The 26986-nt window shown below is 38.6% G+C and overlaps 1 protein-coding gene across 1 annotated transcript in view; it reads right to left on the reverse strand.

Annotated features, from left to right (window-relative positions):
- LOC121272970 (ADP-ribose glycohydrolase MACROD1-like) overlaps positions 1 to 26986 on the reverse strand; it is a 904756-nt gene that overhangs the window by 603166 nt on the left and 274604 nt on the right. The window contains exon 4 of the mRNA XM_041179876.1: positions 23006 to 23035. Within this exon, the coding sequence (XP_041035810.1) occupies positions 23006 to 23035 (30 nt within the window). The remainder of the gene's footprint in view (positions 1 to 23005; positions 23036 to 26986) is intronic.

The following is a 26986-nucleotide window of genomic DNA, read 5'->3' on the forward strand; positions in this document are numbered from 1 at the left end:
GGATTCCCTGGCTACAGGTTTATAACCACAGCCAAGGCAGAGTGAGAGAGTCAGTTAGGGTCGCCTTCCTGTTCAGCTTATTCCCCAAGAAGAATGCATTCACAAAAAAAAGGTTCAAAACTTAAAGCTGCTCTCTGCTATGTGATTTCCAATAAATCACTTGCCTCTGTCTTTTCCAGTTCCACCCCCGCCCCATCAATTAAAGTGATTGAAGTTCAAAACAAATTAACAGCTCTTCCTCAAGTACCTAGGTGATTTCTTGGAAAAGGCCTGCTTATTGACATTTCCAGTTTAAAAACAACTCCAGGTCAGCATCCATATGTACAGATAATACATTGTCTTTCCATATTTTAAAAGAAAAATCCAGTTTGTGAAGGTATGGTTTTCCCAACATACTTCATTGGCTGCAAAGTGCTTTAGGATGTCCTAAGGTCATGAAAGGTGTAATATAAGCACAAATCTTTCTTTCCTTTACATTATCTAACTTTAAGGATGTGTCCAAGGTCATAAACCAAATTGGTTAAAACGGGGAGGCAAAACCTAACACATAGCTAAGTACTGCAAAGTTTTGTTTGTCAAGGCTTTAATTAGCAACTCGTCAATTGTCAGCTCTGGAGATTTACTTTAATGCTAACAATTTAATACATTAATTTACTTAACATATTTTGACAGGGTTTCACGTAACAAGTGTAAAATCACAGTGACAGCTTAAGTGATAATAAGCAGCACCATGTGTTTTGAAAGGGGTAATTTAGCTCATGCCTGTTTACACATTCTTTTAATTTACTGGAAAAACAGGGAAAATAAGTTCGAGAAAGATAAACTAAGTTCTGTTGAAGGGTCGTGAGGACTCGAGGCATCAACTCTTTTCTTCTCCACCGATGCTGCCAGACCTGCTGGGTTTTTCCAGGTGGTTCTGTTTTTGTTTTGGATTTCCAGCATACGCAGTTTTTTGTTTTTAATCTAAGTAGGGTTTGGTAGAAGTACAATTAATGAGATACCAGTTTTGAAATTGAGGCAGTAACCTACTAGTTTTTCTCATAGCTTTCTTCTCCTCCAATGTTATCTTCTGCTTCACTGAAGACTTTGATTCTTGTTCAGATATAAGTCTCCAGGCTTCAGTTCCTCATTCTAGTCACTAATCACAAGGATCAATCTGGACAAGAAAGAAGTGTCAGTCAATGAGTAAAACTCATCGACCCAAAAGGTTAACTCTGTTTCCATTTCCACAGATGCTGTCTGACCGGCTGAGTATTTCCAGCATTTATCTGTTTTTATTTTAGATTTCCAGCATTCGCAGTATTCTGCTTTTCGATTTGGTTATGGGAGCCAGTCTCAGCCTACCCAACTAGCTTTGGAATTTGTTGGTCAGTCAAAGATTCAGATCACAAAACCTTAGAGGGCACATGTAATGTTTCAATCCATATTCCAATTAATATGCATGTTACTCAAGTCACTGATGCAAACACATCTTGCTGCTCTAACTTAGGAAGTACTTAGCAACAGGAGAAGCCAGCAAATATGAAATATAAGCTCAAAGTGGACTGAGATGCCCAAGCTTTGAGGGTCAGATTGTCGGGGCTCAAGAGTTCCAGGTTGGACACCTTGGTCATCCTCAACTCAATGTATTTATACAAAAACAGACTTACCTGGAAAAACTCAGCAGGTCTGGCAGCATCGGCGGAGAAGAAAAGAGTTGACGTTTCGAGTCCTCATGACCCTTCGACAGAACTTTTTATCTCAATGTCTTTATATACAGTTTTGCAGCAGGATAGAGAGCAGGAGCCTGCCTGGATTTTTCCTGTCCCACCCACCCCACATTCAACTGTGGTCCTTTTACATCACTGCCAGCAGAGAGCAGTTAATTAATCACAGACCCAGGGATGGACCTGGCAATCTGTTATTTTGTTGAGGCTCCCTTACATACTGGCATGAACCATCATGGGAGCTCATATGATCCACCTTAAAGATATTTTTTAGGTTTCCCAGTGATGCAGCACCTTGACAGAATGGTAAAACAAAGTGAAGATAAGGTGTGTTTCAAATGGGTGGGAAAACGTGAAAAAAAAAATCATTCTACATGGAAAGCCAAAGTGACTAAAATAAAGGGGCAACTTTGACAAAAGTTTCAGTACTGCATACAAGGTATCACATTGATATCAGTAAAATTCCACAGATTAGAGGATAATATGGAGTACAAGGAAGTTTCAAACGCTCAACGCATTACCTATGAAATATCTCGATAATTTAACATTCCACAATACTCATTAAAATTTCAAATGTATGCAATCAGCTTCAGGCAAATACCTTGTTCCATAGGTTTTTTATTTTGGCTTTGTCATTATGTTATCACTGATCTGATTGTACACATCAAGTCTAAGATCATCCATCCCAAATAAGGGACCGAGTCAGCAGGTCAGGCAGCCAATGACTGGAGTGTATAGTGAGGCGTTAAGGCAAGAACTCCATATGATAAACCTTCCAGTCATATGTTCGAGTGTCGACAATCCTAAATACAACAGAGCAGCAAGATATGTGTTGTGACACATATTGTTCTATTACTCTATTTTACAATAAATTCCAATAACATTATGAGAATGTGGGGTATTTCCATATAAAACAGCTGTCCCAGGTTAAGTCTGACCGGCTGTCTGCTGTCAGTGATTCTGTGTCTGTATAAGCACACGGTAACACTACTGTCAGACTCTGTGCCTGCTCATTTATACTACAAAGATAACATTAGGCACATCAACTTATACGATGGCAGCTGTGCTGGAGAGCCAGTGTTCAGATACCAAACATCCATGATTGCCTTGGAGTCTCCAGGAATCAGAGACTAATCTCCAAGATACTGCAGAAAGCAATCTGAGGGCCAGTGAGAAAAAACTGTGCTTTTAAAACATTTTCTTTAAACACTTTTTACCAGTTATGGCTGGGGTTCCCAAACTGTGGGCCACGACCCCGGTGGGGTTGCGGGGCGAGATTTTGGGGTTGCGAGCTCAAAGGCTGTTATGGGTGGTGGTGGTGGTGGTGGGGGGGGGGGGGGGTTGGTGTGTGGTGCGGGGGGGGCGGCGGGTGAGAGTGAACAATCTGCTTACAGGCTGCCTCAGTGTCTGCTGTGAGCACGCCTGATTTTTTTTTTAAGGACACTGGTCTGCTTCAAATCTTGATATTGATCAAGTCTGGATGTCACATTAAAGACTAGATGTGCATTATCAACCACACTGCCAAATCTTGAGATACTGTGTCACAACGTGCATGCCCACGTGTCTCATTCAGCCCAGTGAATAAGATAACTTTTTCATAAAACAGTATAAATTTAAAAACACATGATTTTCGTATGTTTAAAGTTAGTGCGCACTTCAATAATTAAATAGGGAAGGTTACTATTCTACAGATTAGTTTAGCTTTGTTTTTTTGCACCCCCCCGCCCCAGCACCCCACCCCACCCCGCCAAAACTCCCAATGTTTCATTCAGTGGTCACACCAGAAAGAAGTTTGGGAAGCAATGAGTCGAACAATTATTGGACATGGTGGGGGTTTGGGGAAGCTGATTAACTGACAGTCAAGAATCATTCAATCAGCATCGGAAGGTGGGTACAGTAAGTGGACAGGCAGGTCAGGCAGCCAATGACTGGAGTGTACAGCGAGGCGTTAAGGCAAGAACTCCATATGATAAACCTTCCAGTCATATGTTCAAGTGTTGACAATCTTAAATACAACAGAGCAGCAAGATATGTGTTGTGACACATATTGCTCTATTACTCTATTTTACAATAAATTCCAATAACATTATGAGAATTATTATATCTTCTTGACATCCCCATCCATATTGAAAAATGAACCATCATAATTTAAAAAGATGGCTTCATTTTTATTAACTCATCTTATACTATCTTCTATGTTCACCTATATACTTACACTATTACATTGCCAGATGCATGCATTAACATAACAATATATGTACAAATCCTTCACATCAACAGAAATCATTCAAGTTCAGAGTCCAGGATTTAAATGTCCAATCCTCCCTTTAAGCTTCAAGCTCTTCATAAAGCATCTGCAATCAGATTTTCTCATCCAGTGACATGTATAACCTGTTGATTAAATGGTTGCGGTAATAAACTCCATCTGAATAGCCTTGCACTTCTGTCTCGCAATTTGTCCAGAAATTTTAAATGATTATGGTCTGTATAAACAACTGTTTCTGACAAATTGTTTGCCACATCAATTTCAAAATGCTGCAATGCTAACACCAAACCCAAAGTCTCCTTTTCATTCATTGAATATCTTCTCTGTTGTGCATTCAACTTCCATGAAAAATACCCCATCGGTGTTTCATTCCATTGTCGTCTTCTTATAAGCATTGGGGCTGTACTGTTACATCACTGGCGTTAACTTAAATTGTTTAGCATAATTGGGTACTGTCAAAACTGGTGTCTTAGTTAATACAGTTTTCAAATTATCAAATGCCTTCTGACTCTCCTGCGTCCATTGAAACTTCTTGTTCTTTTTTAATAGTACAGTCAGTGGAGCAACCACACTGCTAAAAGGTGTACAAATTTCCGATAAAACCCACACATGCCCAGAAATCTCAAAACTTCTCATTTTGTTGTAGGCACAGGGAAATCCACAATAACCTTGACTTTCACATCTCTCAGAACCACCCTACCATGTCCAATGGTATGACCTAGATAGGTAACTTGTGCTTTTGCAAATTCACTTTTAGCAAAGTTCATCATCAAGTTTGCCTCTTGTAATCGAGTAAATAATCCTTCCTGATGTTGTAAATGCTCATCCCACGTCTCACTGAAAATTATTGTCATCAATACAAACATCACTATTGCTTAGACCTGCAATTACTTTGTTCATCAGTCTTTGAAATGTCGCAAGTGCATTATTCATACCAAATAGCATGACTTTAAACTGATATCGTCCATTTGGCGTCACAAAAACTGATATCCCCTTTGTCCTCTCTGCCAACAGTACCTGTCAATATCCTTTTAGCAAGTCAATCTTTGTGATAAATCTTGATTGTCCCACTTTCTCAAACAATCCTCCAACTGTGGTATAGGATATGAATCCACTTTTATCACCGCATTCACCTTTCGCTAGTTCACACACAGTCTTTGTGTTCCATCCGGTTTTAGTACCAGTACAATAGATGAACTCCAGGTACTGCAACTAGACTTGATATAATTTTGAAGCATTTTGAAGCATGAAGTCAATTTCTTTCTGTACTTGTGATAACTTTGCTGGATTTAATCTATAAGGATGTTGCCCTACCGAAGATGCAACTTCTACACACACATCATGTATAGCTAAATCTGTCGTCCCAAAGTTATTTCCACAAATAGCTTTGCGTGACTGCACTAGCTTTTATCACTTTGACACTTGTCTGGAAGGTAGCTCAATATTACATTTAAGTTTTCAAGTACCCCTTCATTATCCAATTTGATTAGAGAAAAATCAATTTCAGAATCATGCATTTCTACCTCTTTCTCATTATCTACCACCTCCTTTTGGTCCTCTTCCCTGTCAAAGTACTTTTAAGCATATTTACATGATACATGCTCTGCTTCTTTCTTGTATCTGGAGTATTTATTAAATAATTTACTTCACATAAGTTTCTTTTCAATCCTGTAAGGCCCACTAAACCATGCCTTTAATGAGTCATCCAGTACTGGTAACAGAACTAGCACTTTCTCTCCAGCAACAAAGTTCTGAGCTGTAACTTTTCTGTCTGCTTTCACTTTTATCACTTGCTGTGACATCTTTAAATGTTTCCTAGCTGACTCACATGCTCTGTCTAATCTCTCTCTAAAGTTTGACATGTAATCCAAGAGAGTAGTTTATGAATTTGACCCACCAATTTCTCATAAACCAATTTCAGTGGTCCCCTTACCTCATGACCATAAACTAGTTCGAAAGGACTAAAGCCAGTTGATGCAATAGGAGCATCCCGAATAGCAAATAACAAGAATGGAATTCCTCTACCCAATCCTGTGGATAATCCTGACTGTACGCTCTCATCATAGTTTTTAGAGTTTGATGCCATCTATCCAAAGCCCCTTGTGACTCAGGACGATAAGCGCTTGACTTAAATTGTTTTATCCCCAAAACTGTTTATTACTTCCTTACACAGCTATGACAAATTTAAACTCTGATCTGATTGTATTTCCTTAGGTAAACCAAATCTTGTTAAAAAATTTAGTTAACGCTTCCACAATCTTCTTCGTTGCAATGTTTCTCAAAGGTATTGCTTCAGGAAATCTCGTAGACACATCCATTATTGTAAGTACTGATTTCCACTTTTAGACTTAGGGAGGGATCCTACACAATCAATCATGATCCTAGTAAAAGGTTCTTCAAATGCTGGAATTGGACTTAAAGGTGCCAGATTAATCACTGCTCGTGGTTTCCCTATCACCTGACATGTGTGACATGTTCTACAGAATTTGTCTACATCCCTATGCAATCTAGGCCAATGAAAATATTTCGGTATCTTCGCCTGTATCTTTCAAATTCCTAAATATCCCACCATTGGAATTTCATGAATTATCCTCAAAATTTCATTTCTACACCCTAATGGGATAACAATCTGATGTACCCTGCTCCAGCTTTCATTTGCTGAAAAATGATATGGCCTCTATTTTCTCATTAAAATGTTACCCTTAAGGTAATATCACTCAGATATATTTTGCCTCTATTTCTGAGTAAACTGTTTGATATAAATGTTGTATTCGCAAATCTTTTTTCTGTAATTCCACTATCTTGAGTTAAACGCTTCAGCTGAATTGTCCTTTAGTCTTTCTTCTTGAACGATATTAACAGTGTCAGTTAATTCAATTTCAACACCTTCTTCCTGCCTTTGAACTGCCTTCCATCCTGTTTTTCTTGTTTCAACCTATGAGCCTGTGATCTTGTTATCATACAATCTGGAAACAATCCAGGATGCTCTCTCTATAACATTTCTGTTGAAGACACCTCTACAGGCTGCTCAACTACCATATGCATCACTCATATTTGCGATACAGCTATATCATTACCCAGAATTAAATGAAACCCTGCAATGGGCAATTTTTCCACCACCCCAACAATCACTTCACCTGTTTTCCACTTATTCTATAAATTTACCTTCCACAATGAAATAGCTTTAGCATTTCCATGAACCCCCGTTTATTATCACCTATTCCTGCAATACTTCCTTACAACAAATATCACTGTCTCACAACATTAAAGATTGACTAGCCCCTGTGTCTATTAAAATTTTAACATCTTTACCTACTCCACCCTGTACATATGGAAAGACTTTCCCTTCACATACAAAATCTCTAAACATTTCTGCAATCTGCTTCTTAGAATTCTCTTTGGTAAATTGTGAACACATTTTCACTTCTTTACCTATCACTGATTCTTCCTGTTTTATCTGTACACAAACCACAGTTTTTTCTTGGGCCTGAATGTCAGAACCCACAGTACTTTTACTTCCAGTACTTTTCTGCACCCCAATAATTCCAACAGATTTTCCCTGCAACTTCCAGCACACTCATTTTGTGTGTCCAACTTTATTATAAAGAAATCATCTCAATTTTCAAATGTTACTTCTACCCTCAGCACCCTCCTTTTTATCCACGGAAAAAAGTTCCTGGGAATTTCCAGCTACTACTCCTCTTACCTGACTACCCACCTTCCTTTCACCTTCCCACTTTTTATCCTTTTTGGATTTGAAAGGGTGACGATAAAAAGGTTTAGCTTTATGAACTGACTCAATTATTAGCTATCTCTGCTGCTTGCCTTACAGAATCAACCCTCTGTTCCTACACATGAGTTCTCACTACCAAAGGAATTGAATCTTTAAATGCTTCCAAAAGAATTACTTCTCTAAGAGCTGCAAATGTTGTCTCTATTTTTAATGTCCGTATCCATCGGTCAAAATTGCTTTGTTTTACTCTCTCAAACTCAATATAAGTTTGCCCAGACTGTTTTCTCATATTCCTAAATTTCTGCCTGTGTGCCTCAGGAACCAACTCATTTGCACTCAAAATAGCCTTTTTTATCACATCATAATTCACTGACATTTTTTCTGACAGCGAAGCATAAACCTCACGTGCCCTACCCACCAACCTGGATTGTAACAATAATGTCCAGTACTCCCGTGGCCATTTCTTCAGTTTAGCCATCTTCTCAAATGAAATAAAGAATACTTTAACATCTTTTTCCTCAAACTTTGGAAGAGCTTGTACAAATTTAAACGTCTCCCCACTAGGTTTTAAGTTAAAGGTTTTTTTTTATCATCAGAACTTTCCTCAGAATTTGAGGTCTTTTTTTAAACTTCCAGCCTTTTAAGCTGGCATGCCCTTTTTCTTTCCTTCTCTCTTTCCCATGCCTTTCTTGCCTGGAATTCCAGTTGCAGCTTCCTTTCTTTCTCCTGCTTTTCTGCGCGCTCCCTTTGAAATGACCTGTCCTTTCCTGCTGCTTCTAGCTCAAGATTTTTCATTTCCTTTGCTTGTTCAAGTTCAAATTTCTTCATTTCTAACTAAAGTCTCACTACCTCCAACTGACTCACTAGTATCAGGTATCACTTCCAACTTTAAATGCTGTGCTATACCTTCAATTATATCTGCTTTCTTAGCCCCCTCATATAACCCCAATTGTAATTCCAGTAATTTAACTTTAGTTACCTTTTGTAAACCAGCTAAAGTTATAACTTCAACTCCCAAACAAGTCTGAGCAACTGCCAAAGCCATTTGCAGTCTCACCACTTAGAAAAAACCTCACATCAACTCCTGAATTCAAACTGCTTCTCGTACTCGTAACCTTAAGATTTACCAAATCCAAAAATAAACAAGAAATTTCAAACATATCCCGCAAAGGGCCCCCAACTATGTTATGACACAGCCAAGGGTAAATGCTGAGCTGTTCAAATCCCGGAGGGAAATTTAAAACAATTGTCACAACTAATTTACAATTTGTATAAATTTCGAGATGCGTGCCCTGAATTCAGTAGTAATAAGACCACCAAGTCTTATAGGTTTTTACAAAACTAGAATTTAGTTCCAAGGTTAGGTTGGAGAAGGTTGGAAAAGCTGGGGTTATTCTCCTTGGAGCAAAGAAGGTTAGCGGAGATCTGATATAAGTGTACAAGATTATGACAGGTCCAAATAAGGTAGACAAAAACTGTTTTCATTAGCTGATCACACAAGGTGTAGGGGAGACAGATTTAAGGCTTTAGGCAAGAGATGCTGGGGGAATACAGGCAAGAACTTTTTTTACAGAGTGAGTGGTGAGGACTTGGTACTCATTGCCTGTGAAGGTGGTGGAAGCAGAGATGATCAATGATTTCAAAAGGTAAATGGATGAGAACTTGAGGGAAATAAACTTGCAGCACTGTGGGGATAGAGTGAAGCAATGAGACTGGATTGCCTGACAGAGAGCCAGTATGAGCTCCATAGACTGAATGGCCTCCTTCTTTGACATAATGACTCTATGGTTAAATGCTACAATTTCAAATTACAAACCGCTGAGCTCAATTCAGAAGGCCCTACCCAGATGCACTTGCATTTTAAATAGTATTAATCAATCACATCTTTCAACCATCAGCAGCAAAGAGTGTTCTTCACTACAACACCTTTTCAAAGTTACAGAAAAAGAAGCTCGAACAGTACCATAAACCACCTGTGAACAGTAATAAGTGACTCTGGCTATACTACACTGGGATAGTAAATATAACGGACCATTCAAATTGATCTGCCTATCTTCAGTTCCCCAGTGTAGAGCACGCAGCCATCTATTATGGTTATAAAACAATTCCTTTCTTTACCTAATTACCTTTTGATTTACATTGTCTCCTCATTTATTGTTCCTAATGTCATTGGGGTCCGATACTATAGGCCGTGACCTTAGTTTATCAATAGTGGTACTTCCAAGTGTGACACCATCACCACATCCAAGCTAGTTTAAAAGGAACTTGAACTGTTATGATCTAAAAGGGCAGTAGAAACAGTTTCAATTGTAAAGAGAATTGAAAAAATACTTCAAAAGGAAAAGATTTGCAGGGCTATGGGGAAAGAACAGGGGAGGGGGGGCTAATAAGATAGATCTTTCAAAGTGCCAGCACAGACATGATGGGCTGTAAGATTCTTTGATTTTATCTCACAAATCATTATGTCTCTACCAAGGTGCAGTCTTACCGTTTTTAATACTCTTCTATGAAGTACACTGGAATGTTTTTCCATATTAAGGGCACGATATAAATGCAGGTTAGATGCAGCAGTCTGGCTGGCCCTGCTACAGTTACAGTTAACAGGTCTTTACAGTAAGTATGCTACCAACCTTACTTCAGTCACCTCGAAAAGCATCCCCCTATAAATTGTGCTGATAAAATCATTCAGTATATGGTGCAACAGCTCAGTATTTTCATATGGATTAGTAGAAAGGGGATCTCAAGTTATCAGCCTGGAAATAAATGAGTTCTATTTCCTATTCAATTAATCCCACTAGATTTCCCAGTAAACCGGTTTATAAAATCCGTCTAAAAACTAATAATGGGTTAGAAAATTGAAGTTGATTCTGAGATATTATATCACAGTGAATTAGCTCAAATATGGAAATAGAAAGAGGAGGAAAAACATGCATTTATACTGCCCCTTTCATGATCTCATAGCATCCCAGAGCATTTCCCAGCCAATGAAATGCATTTCAAGCCATTGTTGTAGCGCTGGGAAAATACAACAGATACAGATTTGAACATTGAAATGATGCAATTGCACTGGTTGGATCCTGAACCTTTACTAAGCAGGTACATGAATTAGTACAGTGATTTGATAGGACTCCAATAAACAGGGTGAAAAATGGAGCTCCGCAGATTGAGGCTGAAGTGCTGTCTGTGAGATTGTGGTAATGCTTTCCAATTTGGCTTTAATTTTTACATTAAAAGAACACAATCGCTAAAAGCAATCAATAAGCTTTGCCTCTTCTTTAGGAGCGCAGGATTAATTTGTTCAATCTGATGAGATTTCCATCTTGGATTACGGAAGATATTGTACATTCCTGCATGAATTAAACAGGCAGTATTCCAACTAAAGGACTCAGAGGCAATGTAAATGCTTTGTATTTCCCATCTGAATACCAAACTGTGGGTGAATTTGCTTTGCAATTAATTTTCCTTCTAGCATAAGAATGCATTTGCACTCTCAACTGAAATTGATATGTGGTAACTTTATACCTAGGATTACATTACATCGAATTTACAGCACATTTGCCCCAATTAGAATATGCTGGTGTTTCAGTTCCACCATGAGCCTCCTCCCACCTCTTAATCTCACCCTATCACTATATCCTTCTATTCCTTTCTCCCTCATGTGTTTGTCCAGCTTACTCTTAAATGTATCTGTGCTATGCACCAACCACTCCCTACGGTAGTGAGTTCCATGTTCTCCCAACTCTCTGGGTAAAAAAGTTCCTTCTGAATTTCCTATTGGATTTATTGGTGACCATCTCATATTGATGGCCCTAAGTTTTGGTCTTCTCCACAAGTATGATGTGGAAATTAAAAGTATATGAAACTCAATGTGGCACCGTCAGATATTTTTCCCTTTGCTTCTTTCTCCTCTATGCAGCTGGACCTCCAATACTTTGACGAAATTACTGTTCCTCAGATGCACGTCTGGGCAGTGAGAGTCTTTGCATGGATTCAATCCCAGCAGCAATGATAAATACACCAATTCTGTACATACGTCTAATATCTATTAGGGGCCATTACCTAGTAGTCAGTTGCAGGAAGGTTTGCCCTTTTTTCAGCATAACAAGCCACTGACAAAGCAGCACATCATGCTACGCACCTGTTGGCAGAGTTCAAAACAATTTCCATCAGCTGCATTTACTGGCTCCACCTGGGAGGCAGCTGTCAATGTCAAGCTAGGAAACTTGCAAACTCAACAACTCTATTAATGACTGACAAAACCAAATAGATCTGAATCTGTGACAATGAGGAGGGGTAGTCTTTAAGGTGGCAGAATTTTGACTTGTATTTTGGAAATCACATTTCACAACTCAGTCCATCTTTCTGTGAAAACCAAACCCAAAGTGACCTTTTCTGTGACAATGTGAAACTAGTAATTACACTGAAACTGCTATGAGATTGTCATGAGCTCCAGGTATATACAATCTTCCATCACTTGTAATACAGAAATAATTCAAATACACTGAACTGTGGTGTTTGCAGCAGTAGATTCAGAAATTAATAAGAACCAAAGACAGAATTTGTTTCCTTGAATACTGGAGACATGGCTGCTTCAGTAAATTCATCTTTTCCCACACTTAATTTTTATTTTTTCCTACAGCTTTTTTTCTGAAGCCAAAAATAATTTATTCTGGGATAGTTGCAACTGTTTTAAATATTAAAATAAGGCAGTTGATGCAAGTAACATTGGCTTTCATATCAATCCAAGGTAATAGCTACATAATGCACATAGCACAGACAGCATAGCACAAAGGACTGTATGTCCACTGTAGCATAGCTGAATGGTGTAGTACTGTAAATAAGCTGGCCACAGGGAGTGTTTCTGTTCCTTGTCTGGTAAATGCGAACCATGGTCTTTGAACACGTCTTATAAGCCACAAAGCAATCTATACAGGAACTGAACTGTCATTGAAGAAAGGCCAAAGTGCCTTTTGCTCTTCTCAGTGTAGTCCTGAAGGATTTGACCACCCACACCACCTCTTCCACCTCCCATCCTCACCCCCATTTAGTGCTAATATGAAACAAGTATTGAGGACAGATGACCCTTATACCTTTTAATCAGTATTTCTCCATTCAAGCAAAGATATAGTATCACACTTTAGGGCATTCACTGTTATGTTATAATGGTTAGTTCTAAAAGGTAAATACCGCATACTAAATCCCCAGACTCCATCAACAACATAACGTCATCTATGAAAAGGGGTGCCGACTCAGAACACGCTTCAAGGCCACTTTATGTGATACTATTAAACACATCATTGATGAAGACATCAAATAGGAGAGAGGTTTTATGAGTTTCCATCTACTCTTAGACACCTTGAAGCCAGAGTACATGTTTGCAGATAAAATCCAAGATTTAGCGGTATATAATGCAGAATTTTCAGTTTCTTTATATTACTACATGAAACATAACAATTATTTGCATTTACATAGCAAGGTCAAAGTCAAAAGCCTTACAAAAAACAATTAAAGCAATGCTATTATTTTCCTGGGGGAATAAGACCATCGAACCTCCAGAGGTTTTTTATATAAAACTAAATTAAACATTTATTAATTTAACAACAAATTAAACACATACACATGTCTACAAATTACTACCATAATAACTTTTCAACAAATCCCCAAATTAATCACTCCCAGGTAAATCTTCACCAAGGCAATAGTAACCCATAGACTTTAAACAGACACCAGGCAAAGCACATTTGACCATACAAATTCAAAATGAGGTTCCTTTCAATTTGGTCCCTTTGCAGACACAGTTGTAGGCTTACAGGCTGGTTAGATCTTAAATGCCTCTGACTTACACACACAAACTCCTTTCTGTTTATACCTAGCTTTTCCTTTGAATGTAAAGTTTCTATTGTTTTACTAGGTTTTGTTTTAATTTTACCTCTCCTAACAATAATCCTTTCATTCCACCAATATAAACACATTGCTTGGTGTCTCCCAGTTAGGTGCAAGATTTTACCCATTCTTTTGAATGGTTTATTCAACAAATGCAAATTGACTTTACCATTTAACTTATATTTATCTAATTAACATCTCAAACTACTTTCCACCAAAACACCCAGACAAGCTGGCTTTAATCCGATCAAGACACACACACAGACACAGACCCAACTACAAGTCCAAGTAAAAATAATTTCCAATAACAATACAGACATTCATATCTCTTCATGAGAAGGTGTATGCGGATCTTCTTGAACTGCTGCATGTGGCAGTTTTTTTATATTAATTTGTGGTTTGGTACACCATTTCAGAGGGAAGTTAAGAGTCAATCACATTGCAGTGGGTCTGGAGTCACATGTAGGCCAGACCAGGTAAGGGTGTAACATTTTCCTCCCTAAAGGACATTTGTGAAACATTTGGATTTTCATGATAATCTGACAGTTTAACAATTGTTTCGGGTCACTGGAATTCTTCTGATAGTTGCATTTCTGTGGATTATTCATTATTTTTTTCTCACACTACGTATACCATACCTGATTGAAGATGATTTGCTCCAACCACTCTTGTCAGCAAAGAAGAAATGGATATGGTCCCACTGATTCATCATTGTCTGCTTTGCACTACTGCTGAAAGCCAATTTCACCTGCATTAACTTTCCACATGTTGACTACTGCCGTAGTAATAAGCTATACAGGTTAAGATCTCAATTCAATCGTTGGCCTGAGCTGTTGGCTGGGGTGTTGTCATTAATGCTACAATTGACCTGTGCTGGGAATGGGGAAAAATCCACCTCAGTTCCCACTCCTCATCTTTATTCAGTGATTTCCAATGGAGACTGCATATGCTAGGATCACACTAAATATTCATTTTATGCTCAACAAGATATTACCACTAATAATAACTAGACAGGGCACAGTTTATTCTCTCAGTGAGAGGATAGCATCTCTGAAAGTGCAGAACTCCCTCTGTATTGGTTCTAAAGTTTCAGCTTAGATTACATGTTCAAATCGACAGTGGACTTAACTTCCACAACTTTGCTTCAGATGCATGAATACTACCAATTTAGTGAAGCTGACACCAATAGCTGACTGGCATATGTATTAACACTTAACCACCACCACAAGGCTGACTCTACCAGAGAGTAGGCAAATATATTTTATGCTAGTCAGGTTTCACTAACTTCACCCTCAAGTCAGCAGTACCACTGTACAAGTACTTATCCAACTCAAAACTCACACATTACACAATACATGCCACTTCATATGTGCAGCAGTGGGGCATATTTTTGAGTGAAAGCAACATGTACAGTTAACAGAACCTGGCCAGCCTAACTGAACCTCATTAACAAATGTCACTCATCAAGCCAGGACCGTGAAATAAGCCAGTGTGCTGAGTACTGACATGGTTAGTATTGAACCTAAGTATCTATAGGACCATTGACGATCCAATTATACACACCATAGAAAGAGTCCAATTTAAACAGTTTGTCAATAGAATGAAAACAAGTACCGGTGCTGTATTGATGTTCTGCCACTAACATACAGAATAAATCTATAGCTTTGTCATATTTACAATCACTGCTAAAGACACAAAGAGCTGAAAGATTATTATTGCACCAACTCTGATTCTTTAAATTCATCATATTGTATTTCTAAAAAGTGAACTCAAAAGTTTGAATGGTCATTTGTTGATACAAACCCAGTTGATAAGCAACTTCTTTTCCTATTGGATATAAACATGCTTATATACATTAATTTAATCGTTTCATATGAGACCAAAATTTTTTCTGATTAACTGATGCTGTAGTTGTAAGTTCAAATAAACAGCCAGGCCTGAGGTGCGCCAACATGTGACATCCTTCCTACTGGCACAAAATTCAACAGCAAAATCTTTGCATCTATATGGTGGATTTAGCATAATAAAATTCACAAGGCACTTTACAGGAACGTTATAAAGCAAAATTCGACACTGACTACATGCAGAGATAACCAAAACTACATACAAACTTGATCAAAAGCTTGGTCAAAGGGGTTGATTCTAATGAGCATCTTAAAGGAGGACAGAGTGGCAGTGAGTTGGAGGATTTTAGGGAAGGAATTCCAGGGTTTAGGGCCTTGGCAGTTGAAGACACAGCTGCCAATGGTGGCGCATTTAAAATCGGGCGAATTCAACACCAAAGAAGCCAAATATCAAAAAACATCTTAAATTACAATAACATGAAGGAATTAGTAGGTATATACATAGCCACTCAGGGTCAATAATATAAGCAGACTGCCTCATCATTCTATCCCACAATAAATGTACCACTGTTTGAAGGCTCTTCTCTCAATGGTGCGCTTACCTATTGCTATATAGGGTGTCAGTTATGAATAAATTGTCTAAAAGGAAGGCAGAGAAAACTGGCTACAGAGTGAGATTCTAAACCATGCCACAGTGGATCTCTTGACACACTGAGAAGAAGCAGCAGTCTGCACAGCATTCATACGTTGGACCATCTTACCTTCCAACTAAGGAGTCACAGGATGGCGGTAAAAATCTGGGAGAGGAGTGCTTAAATTACAATTCATAAAAGCAGTTACTCTGTCATTAATAAATGTGGTTAATTATCATTTACAGAAGACATTCTTGAGGAAATAGCAGTGGAAGCGTTATCTACTTAATATAACAAAAGGTCTCTAGCTTAATCCAGCAAAATGCAACTTCCACAATATATTTCAGAGATGCCAACTAACTGCAACTGACTGACTGCTCAATATTTTCCTGACAACTTTAAATACAGTGCATCAACATTAGCCACAATCTCAGTTAATTTACCATCACTTTGAATATTTTACACAAACATTTTAGTGAGCACAACATAGAGGAAAGCACTTGCAGGTGCTATAACTTTCTGAGATAAATCAAACCACTGTCAAACTAGTTTGTTGGTCAGCAAGAAAGAGCCAAGCAATCTGTTTTATGATTTATTACAATAATCGAAACACAAAATAAATTTATTACCCATCTGTGCCTTTAATTCATATAAGGACTATTTGGAGAAGGACAACACAAATCTTCTCCTCTACTCACTCATTTCCTGCTGCACCATCAAATTCTTTAAAATTAATAAAGCAATAACATTTACTGATCTTAATGAAAGTCCCAAGAGAACAGACAGGAACCCCAAGGAATGTGACTTTCCAGAAACAAATCAATATTTTCCTTACCTCCTCTATGCTTCACCATCCTCCTCACTAGCTTTGCAGCTCACTCAACTTCAGGTTTATTCATTTTACTCAAATGGGAAACCCCATTGCCTTGCTCTCTTTTAAAGAGGCAGTCTTAACACCACCTCACATCCATTCGCCACCTTTCATGTAATGAAACATCTTAAATCAATCTGCAGGAGGAGTAAGAGTCATAGGGGAGGAGTTGGATGGCAACATGATATTGAGGATATTTTTTTCAGTTCCTAGGTCGCCCTGTTTTCAAAAGTTCCATATAAAGTTAAAGCTACATTGGCATGTGGATCAAATGGTGTGTCCACTGCTGAATTTTTACACTCAGTTTTTTTAAAATCCTGTTTTTGTGAAAGTTAAACATTTTGAGTAGTCACCACCAGAAGTCCTTTTAATGCATACTCAAGAGTGAGAGACAGGTACACTGTCTACACTGTTCTTTATATCATGTCAAAACAAAAACATTAAAAAGAAAACAATTTCCAGAGGAACAGAACTCCTGACATAGGAGGCAGATTGTCTGTACCATGGTGGTTCCAAGAAGTACTCTTGTAAAATAAATGAAAAGTCCAGTCTTTTAAGACTGGGTGCTGCTGATTTTCAATGCCCAAACTTTTCCAATCCTCAAAACTCCAGATAAGCAAAAAAATTAAACTGCGGTTGACCTCTGTTTGCTTAACAATTAGTAAATGTGACATTAAAAGAGCATAGCAGTGCCTTAGCAGCAGAGTAATGCACTGCGTATCAAATGAGAAAACATTCCAATCCTTATAAGGCAATGAATCATCTGATTTATGGCGATGATGTCATTGGAGATCCCGAATGAAATAAAATCTAGCACACATCCATCCCACTGGATGACATCACACTGCAAAACATCAAAAACATATGAGATACAAAGGATGGTGGGTTCTGACCTGGGTCTAGGAATTGAAAAGCATCTGCGATTCTGCAAACTTCTTCATGAAGAACAATTAATCTCTAATTAAATCATAGGGCTACAATAGAAACTGGACTTTGTAACATCATGTTTTACAATGCTCCTGTAGCTACAGAGTCACTGTAACCTTTAACTTAACCTGAGCAAGGAGACCGCTACTTATAAGCTTTTTAAATAAACTTTATCGCATTTTTCAGGATGCATTCACCACTCCAGCTATGAAGAGAACTATACTGGAGAATATTTTCCTCTTTGAACTAAGTTAACATGATTTTACTAAACAGCCACTGGTTCAACCCTCTGCAAGAAAACTTCAATGGTTTCAAAAAGGATCCAGACCTGCAGGACATTTACAGCAAGTGGATTTTGGGATTATAAGAACTTCACCAAGAGAATAGTGTGGATCAATGGGGTAGATGGACCGATGGTATTCCTCAGACTGAAACTGTTATTTATTCTAAAGCGGAGAAAGTACCACACATGATTCATACTACACAGTTATTTTTATTGGCCTGGTTATGTAGTATGTTTGTAAAGTCATTGATATTTACATTGTTATTTCCGATCCATTTGTCAGCTCCTGCACGACACATGGGCATGTTATGATATGGCAGGAGGTACGTAACAGGCTGACCAAATCCCAGAGGGAAACTTGGCCACACTATCACAATGATTTTGCAATTTGTATTTATTATGAGGAGGTTTGTGCACTGAAGTCAGAAGTGATGAGTCCACAACCAACTTTAGAGATTTTAAAGATTAAATTAAAGCATTTATAAACAATAGAAAATAAAACTTAAACACAGAAGATTTCCATTACACATTTACATTTAGTTTTATAACAGTTCCCACAAGATTTATACTTAACTAGACTCTCAACTACACAACCCTTTCAGGCAACACTCCAAAATAGATTATTAATCTATAAAATATCCGGCAAGATTACCACAAGCACCCACTGTTTCAAAAAGGGAGGTATTTCACCACTTCTTTCTCCCTCTCACTGGACAATGGACTTCTAAGGCTTCTAACAAAAAACTTTGCACTCTGGAACAAGCAATCCCAGCTCTCTGAGGTGGCTAGAGGCTGCTTCTTCACAAGTCTGTTTCACACAGTCAAAATCTCACATACAGCTACACCCCATACAGCTTTACATATTTTTTAAAGTATATTTTCTCTCTTTTGCTCTGTAAATTCCATTGTTCCAACCTGTCTTTGGAAGTTACTTTTCCCAGAATATAAAAATCTTTAATGTTGCATTATAGCTAGCAATTTTGGGAAAAATAAATGTAATAACTTTGCTTTATTTGTCTTGCCAGTTGTAAACATCTGTCATGAAGAGATGTTAATGCGTATAATGTTATTGGAAATTATTTTTAATTTCTGGTCTGTATCTGTGTGTGTCTTGATTGGATTAAAGCCAGCTAGTCTGAGTGCTTTGATGTATAGTAGTTTGAGATGTTAATTAGATAAATGTAAGTTAAATGGTAAAATCAATTTGCATTTGTTGAATAAGCCATTCAAGAGGATGGGTAAAATCTTGCACCTAGCTGGGAGATACCAAGCAGTGTGTTTATATTACTAATAAAATTGGTGGAATAAAAGGATTATTGTTGGGAGAGTTAAAATTAAAACAAAACCTAGTAATATAATGGAAAATTTGCATTCAAAGGAAAAGCTAGATGTATACAGAAAGGAGTTTGTGTGCGTAGATCATGTAACATCTAACCAGCCTGTAATCCTACAACTGTCTGCAAAGGAATCAAATTACAAGGAACCTCATTTTGAATTCATACGGTCAAATGTGCTTTGCCTGGTGTCTGTTTAAAGTCTGTTCTGATGAAGGGTCATACGGGCTCGAAACGTCAACTGTATCCCTCTCCGCAGATGCTGACAGACCTGCTGAGTTTTTCCAGGTATTTTTGTTCTTGTTCTAGATTTCCAGCATCCGCAGTATTTTGTTTAAAGTCTATAGGTTATTGTTGCCTTGGTGAAGATTTACCTGGGAGTGATTAATTTGGGGATTTGTTTAAAGTTATTATGGTAGTAATTTGTAGACATGTATATGTGTTTAATTAGTTAAATTAATAAATGTGTAATTTAATTTTGTATAAAAAAAAACTCTTGAGGCTTGGCAGTTTTATTCCTGAATTCAGAGCTGCATCTCAAACATATCAACTGAAAATATAGGTTATGACAGTTGTTCAAGTTTCCCTCTGGGATGTAAACAACTCAGCCTTTACCAACTGCTGTGTCATAACACATCTTACCATGTCCCTTTGAAAAGCCAACAACATCTCCCTTTATCTAAAAATGCAAATTCCATTTTACTTAGCTCGCCCATTAGCATTTCAAATACCTGTTTTTAGACTTAACCCCTTTGATGATTCAAACCTTGCGGTCTAATAGTCTGTAGTTTACTTAAATTATTCATACACACAGAAACATACACACACGCAAACATAAGCCTGCTTTAAAGTATCCCACAGCAATATCAGGAAAAATATGATAGTTCCTTTACAGCAGAAAGTAAGTTCTGCCAAGTTACTCAGTGGAGCCACAAGCCACCAAACATAGAATTAGAAACAATGTATAGCACAGAACCAGGTAATTCAATGCATCCTCTCTATGCTAGTGTTTGTGCCCCACACAAGCCTTCTCCCACCCCCTCTTCATCTCTCTATTAACATATCCTTCTATTTCTTTCTCCCTCATGTGTTTATCCAGCTTTCTCCTTAAATGTATCTATACTATTCGCTTCAACCACTCCCTATGGGAGCAAGTTCCACATTCTCACCACTCTGGGTAAAGAAGTTTCACCTGAATTCCCAATTGGGTTTATTAGGGACTATCTTATATTGATGGCCCTTGTCTTTGGACTCCCCCACATGTGGAAAAATCTTCTCCATGCCTATCCTACCAAACCCCTTCAAAAGCTTCAAGACATCAGTCAATGTTCTGAAGGAGAAAGATTAATACTGAGGGTATTTATGAAATTATAGTTGTTATGACCACAGCCTGTGTTAATGGCTATGCAAACCAAATCCCAGGGGGAAACTTGGCTTACTGGCCATAAGCTTTCTTCTGTATTCTGAAAACAAGAAGAAGATGTACCAACCTCAGCAGTAAGAGGTCCAATAGTACTTCTGGGATTTTAAAAAATTAAAAGCAAAAGTTTTATTAACAAAAGTAAAAGAAAACTTAAGCACACAACATTACAATTAACCAATTAAGGTCAGTCTTACAAAACATTCCCAAAAAGACTTGGTCAAACTTACAAATAAACACCTTCAGGCAACACTCCCTTATTAATGTTAACTATAAAATAAATCCAGTGATATTACACAAGGCAAACTCCTTAACTTCAATAAAGGTATACTACATGACCTCTATCCTCATCTACTCTGCAGTGGAATCCACTTCAGAATAAAACTGCTTGTTGCAGCCCAAGACTTTTCTGGCTTGACTGGATGGTTGATTCAAACTGCATCCTCTCCCAGCCCAGAGCTAACAGCTCCTGGTTCAGCTCCCATATCTCAACAGCTCAAACCACTCCTCCAGCTATCCACAGTAACTCTGAATTATCTTTTTCCCTTTTCATCTCCAATTCCATTGTTCTCGCACCTCTCTGAAATTCAAACCCTTCCCATATAAAATCTGTCCAAGGGCCCAAACACTCTTTTCAAGTGAAGCAGCATTTCACTTGCATTTCCCCCAACTTAGTCTACTGCATTCGTTGCTCCCAATGTGGTCTCCTCTACATTGGAGAGACCAAACGTAAACTGGGCGACTGCTTTGCAGAACACCTGCGGTCTGTCCGCAAGAATGACCCAAACCTCCCTGTCGCTTGCCATTTTAACACTCCACCCTGCTCTCTTGCCCACATGTCTGTCCTTGGCTTGCTGCATTGTTCCAGTGAAGCCCAACGCAAACTGGAGGAACAACACCTCATCTTCCGACTAGGCACTTTACAACCTTCCGGACTGAATATTGAATTCAACAACTTTAGGTCTTGAGCTCCCCCCTCCATCCCCACCCCCTTTCTGTTTCCCCCTTCCTTTTGTTATTTTCCAATAAATTATATAGATTTTTCTTTTCCCACCTATTTCCATTATTTTTAAATATTTTAAATCTTTTATGCTCCCCCCAACCCCCACTAGAGCTATACCTTGAGTGCTCTACCATCCATTCTTAATTAGCACATTCGTTTACATAATATCACCAACTTTAACACCTATGTGTTCTTTTGTCCTGTTGTTTGTGACATCTTTTGATGATCTGCTTCTATCACTGCTTTTGTCTACAACCACACCACCCCCCTCCACTTCTCTCTCTCTCTCTCCACACCCCCCCCCCACCACCACCAAACACCTTAAACCAGCTTATATTTCAACTCTTTCTTGGACTCGAACTCAATTCTGTCGAAGGGTCATGAGGACTCGAAACGTCAACTCTTTTCTTCTCCGCCGATGCTGCCAGACCTGCTGAGTTTTTCCAGGTAATTCTGTTTTTGTTTTAAAATCTTTATATCTCTATCTTGTCTTTGCTTTTGAGTCACTAAAATATCTCCCCACTACTATTTACTTATGGAACTCCTGCAAGATGCAAACTTGTTTCTCGTTACCTCTGACTCCCCTTTGATATTCAAACAAACTCTCAACTTATCCAAAAATGCAAATGTTATATCTAAACTATTTACTTGTATCTCAAACTTAACACCTCGATCTTTTTCATGTTTTAAACCTCCCAGACAACCTGAATCCTATCAATCTCCTGCCCAGCTTAATGAAATCTCACACACACACACACACCCACACACACACACCTTCTTTACAGAGTAACTCAATATACCCCAAAATATTAAAAAATCATCCATTCTCACATAGTGGTGCTGAGCTTTTACCAGCGCTGAGCTTTTAGCTTCTAAAGGGAATCTTCACATCAATTTTACACAGAATAGTTTTTAATACAGTTCAAGGGCTTAAAAATTTGGACTTCAATGGACACATACAAACTCACGTACGTGACTGGATGGTTCCATTTCATGACTATTCTTTTACAGTTCAAGTTGTCTGAATTTTCCCTTTGAGGTAGGTACAAGTAAAATTATTCTGCTGCAGTAGGCAGTATAAAGATCAAATCCAAAATACTCACCTCCTCCACCTCCCACCAGTGAACAATTCGCTGCAAAGGAGAAGAGGGAAAAGTAAGTTAACATATTCATCTTAGCCTTGGCACATTTCAACACACAGTATCCATAAACACAGGCTGAAGCCTGAATTCAAATTATGATAAACACATTGGATCTAATCACTGAATTCCAATGCATAAATTTTCATTGGGCAAAACTATTTCCCAGTAAATAGAATTCAAGTACTCTGAAGAACTTTCAATTATGTACCATACTATGTAAAAGAAAACTTGCATTTATATCTTGCCTATCCCAATCTCCAGATATGCTGAAGCACTGTACAATCAATGAAATATTTTTGAAGTAGGTGCTTTCCAGTTTGGAAGGAAAGAACGCCTGACTACAAACTACCATGCAATATTGTCACAAACCTCCTCAGGCTACAGTTTCATCCACTCACTAATTTTAATCAAAAACGTAGACCCATGAAGGGTCATCCTGCAAATGAATAGCCCCAGGTGCAAAATCACAGAAAGCACAATCATAGTTTCTTTATACACGCTCCCAGTGGGTGAGGACTCAGGCTGGGAGCACCATTTTGAATTAGCTAACTCTCACATTTACTTGTTGACTTAAATTTGTCAGTGAAGGAAACCATGACTCCACCCCCACTGTCCCAGCGGTTAACAAAGAGTGGCACTATCAGATGTCTAAAAGCAGTTTTGTGCATTGGTACAGGGTCCCACCACAGGACACTGTCAAATGTTGAGACACCTGTTGGCTCCCACAAGCATCAACAATGTGCTTCTGAGTTTGTCGTTCTAGATGGCCAGTGTAAATGGGCCCAAGTAGCAATCTGATGTACTTCCAGGGACACAGGGACAAATGGAGCTGAGGGGTAATGTGGGAAGGTTAGAATGGTCTTGGTAAAAGTGAGAGGTTCAAAGAATCAATTGATCTTTTTCTCCTGCTAAAGATTGTAATTTTCATATAAAAAAAGACTTGTCTTTCACAACATCAGGACTTCCCGAAGCACTTTATAAACCATGGAGTACTTTAGAAGTGTAATCATTATTGTAATGTTGGAAATGGCAGCCAATTTGTGCACAAACAACAGAAGGGGACCAGAAAACCTGTTTTGTGATGTTGCTAACTTTCCTACTATTCTTTGAGGGCCACTAAACCTTTTATGTCCACCTTAGAGAAACGGGGTAAAAGCAAAATATTGTGGATGCTGGAAATCTGAAACAAAAACAGAAAATGCTGGAAAAACTCAGTAGGTCTGACAGCATCAGTGGAGAAAGAAACAAAGTTAACGTTTCGAGTCCATATGACCCTTCTTCAGAGCTAAAGAGAAGTAGAAATGTGATGAAATTTATACTGTTTAAGTGGGGTGGAGCAGGTGAAGCTGGATAGAAGGCCAGCAATAGATGGGGGCAAAGGAGAGATTGACAAAGATGTCATGAACAAAAGGACAAAGGGAATGGTAATGGTTTAAGAAGGTGCTGATAGTGGCATAAAGGTAAGAAAGCAGGATGTGATAATAGCAGAACAAGGGTAAGCACTCTGTGAAAGAACATGGAACAAGTAACAGGTGGCCCTTTTAGGGGTGAGGTGGGGGAAGGGGCCAGTGGTGGGGAAAAAGGATAGAAAATGGGATAAAAAGGGGTGATAAAAAAGGGATAAAACAATGAATAAATTAATAAAAATAAAACTAAGTGGATAAAAAATAAAAATCAATTTTGAAAAAGGGGTTTAAAAAGGGGTGAAGATAGAGGAGGATGGTCTGAAGTTGTTGAACTCAATGTTAAGTCCCGAAAGCTGTAAAGTGCCTAATCGGAAGATGAGGTGCTATTCCTCTAGTTTGCATTGGGTTTCACTAGAACATTGCAGCAGGCCAAGGACGGACATGTGGGCATGAGAGCATGGTGCATTGAAATGGCAAGCGACAGGGAGGTCTGGATCATGTTTGCGGACAGAGCGGAGGTGTTCCACACAGCGGTCACGCGGCCTGCATTGGTCTCCCCAATGTAGAGGAGACCGCATTGGAAGCGTCAAATGCAATAGACCAAATTGAAGGAGGTGCAAGTGAAGCGCTGCTTCACCTGAAAGGAGTGTTTGTGTTGGAGAAATGGGGCCTCAGTTTTAATGTTGCATCCAAAAGACGGTTCCTCTGACAGTGCTGCACTCCTTCAATACTGTATGGGAGCATCAGCCTAAATTTTTGAAGTCTATAAACATACTTAGCAAATCAGCAAGTCCAGTCTCAATTTACAAAGTTGCACAAACTTTTCCTTCTTTTCCGCTCCTTTGAACTCATACAGTGCTTCGCTCTGCCAGCTTTTCTTTTGGCACCCTACACATGACCAGACAAATGAAGTGTTTTCATTCATATTGCTTACAAGTAGTTATTTAAGTCTAATCCACACTTCTATATTTGAAACACAATCTTCCTTCCTGATTCCGTCTGCATTCCTTCGAGTACTTAATCTACTCTCATCTTCGCAATCCCAAGTTCTAGCTCCATACATCAGTACAGATGTGACACAGGCTCTTTGCTGAACTTCAGTCATCTTAGAAGCCTTGGTAAATCAATTTTACACAAAAAATTCCAGTGAAACTTCTTGGTCTGCTAAAAATATCTGACAGATCAGTTTCTTTGTACAGAGCCAAGACATGCATTCTTGTCCATGGATTGCCTTTTCAGCTGTCCTGTCAATGGACAGTTGCATAGAAATTACAATGGGGAAGTGGGATAGTTTACATTGATGTTTATCTTCCACTCTGAGCATAGGTCCTAATAAGTATGCATACGCTTTTACTGATTTAAACCTGTGTCCACTTACTCTACTCTTGCAATTTAATTTAAACTAATAGTCCAAATTTATTTCTACCTTTCAGTTAGCTATCTTATGTGCCTCTACAAGATCACCGTGGACATCTTGTTCTAAGGCTGATAAACCCAATTTCCTCAGTCATTCCTGATAACTGAGACCGCAAAAACTGGTGATCATCCTTACGGCTTTTCTCTGCACGGTTCCAAATTCTTGAATGTCTTTTGTATTTTCCTTTTATCTCTACTGGTGGGAGTAACATCCAAAAAATTGAAAGCAATTACCCTTTGAGGATCAAATGCAGAGCTCACTTGCAGCAATGTCAACACGAAAGAAATGTCAGGGTAATTTTTGCAATCAGCAATATGGTTAAGCATGCAAAACTGTGTTCAAGAGTGACACATCAGAATACGTTGGATATTTAAACACAGAGGCAACTGTCACTCCTGATGAGTGACATTTGTCAGGTCTCTTGTGCGCATCAGACAACTCCAGTGCCAAGTCTGACAAGGATTCATGTCATTTCTGGTTCCAGTGCTAATAAATAAAGTTAGATCTGTGGGAACCTACTGTGAGGACATTGAATTTTCAAGCCAACCAATGTCCCAGAGACGGGCAATTTAAATTGACCACAAGCCCTCCACAGTCCTTCAGCTTTACACATGGGGTAGAATTTTTGGGTCAGTGAGTGAGGGCGGGGCCCGCCCGGGGCCCGCCCTCATGTAAAATGACGCGTGGTGACGTCAGGCGGGTGTCGTGACATCACTGCGCATCATTTAGATTTTCAGTTTGGCAGGCGTGCAGCTGAGTCAGCTCCACACGCATCAAACTGTCAATGACCTATTAAGGCCCGTTAAAAACTAATTGAAATAATTAAATGAGCTGCCCGTCCAACCTTAAGGTTGGCTGGCAGGCGAAGAGCCCTGGCAGCCTTCACATTTTTCATGGAACCTCATCCACAGGCGGGATGAGGTTTCATGAAGTGTTGAAAAATAAAATAAATTTTTTTTAAAAAATTCATTGACATGTACCAGTTTATGTGACACTGTCACATAAGGGGACATCTTTTAAAAATTTTCAATTTCTTTATTTGGATGTTAAAAACTTAAACAGATCTCCCTGAGGCAAGATTTCTGCACTCTTTCGCGCGCATGCACGAAAGAGCACAGA

This window comes from Carcharodon carcharias, chromosome 37, assembly GCF_017639515.1.
Source record: "Carcharodon carcharias isolate sCarCar2 chromosome 37, sCarCar2.pri, whole genome shotgun sequence".
NCBI lineage: Eukaryota > Metazoa > Chordata > Chondrichthyes > Lamniformes > Lamnidae > Carcharodon > Carcharodon carcharias.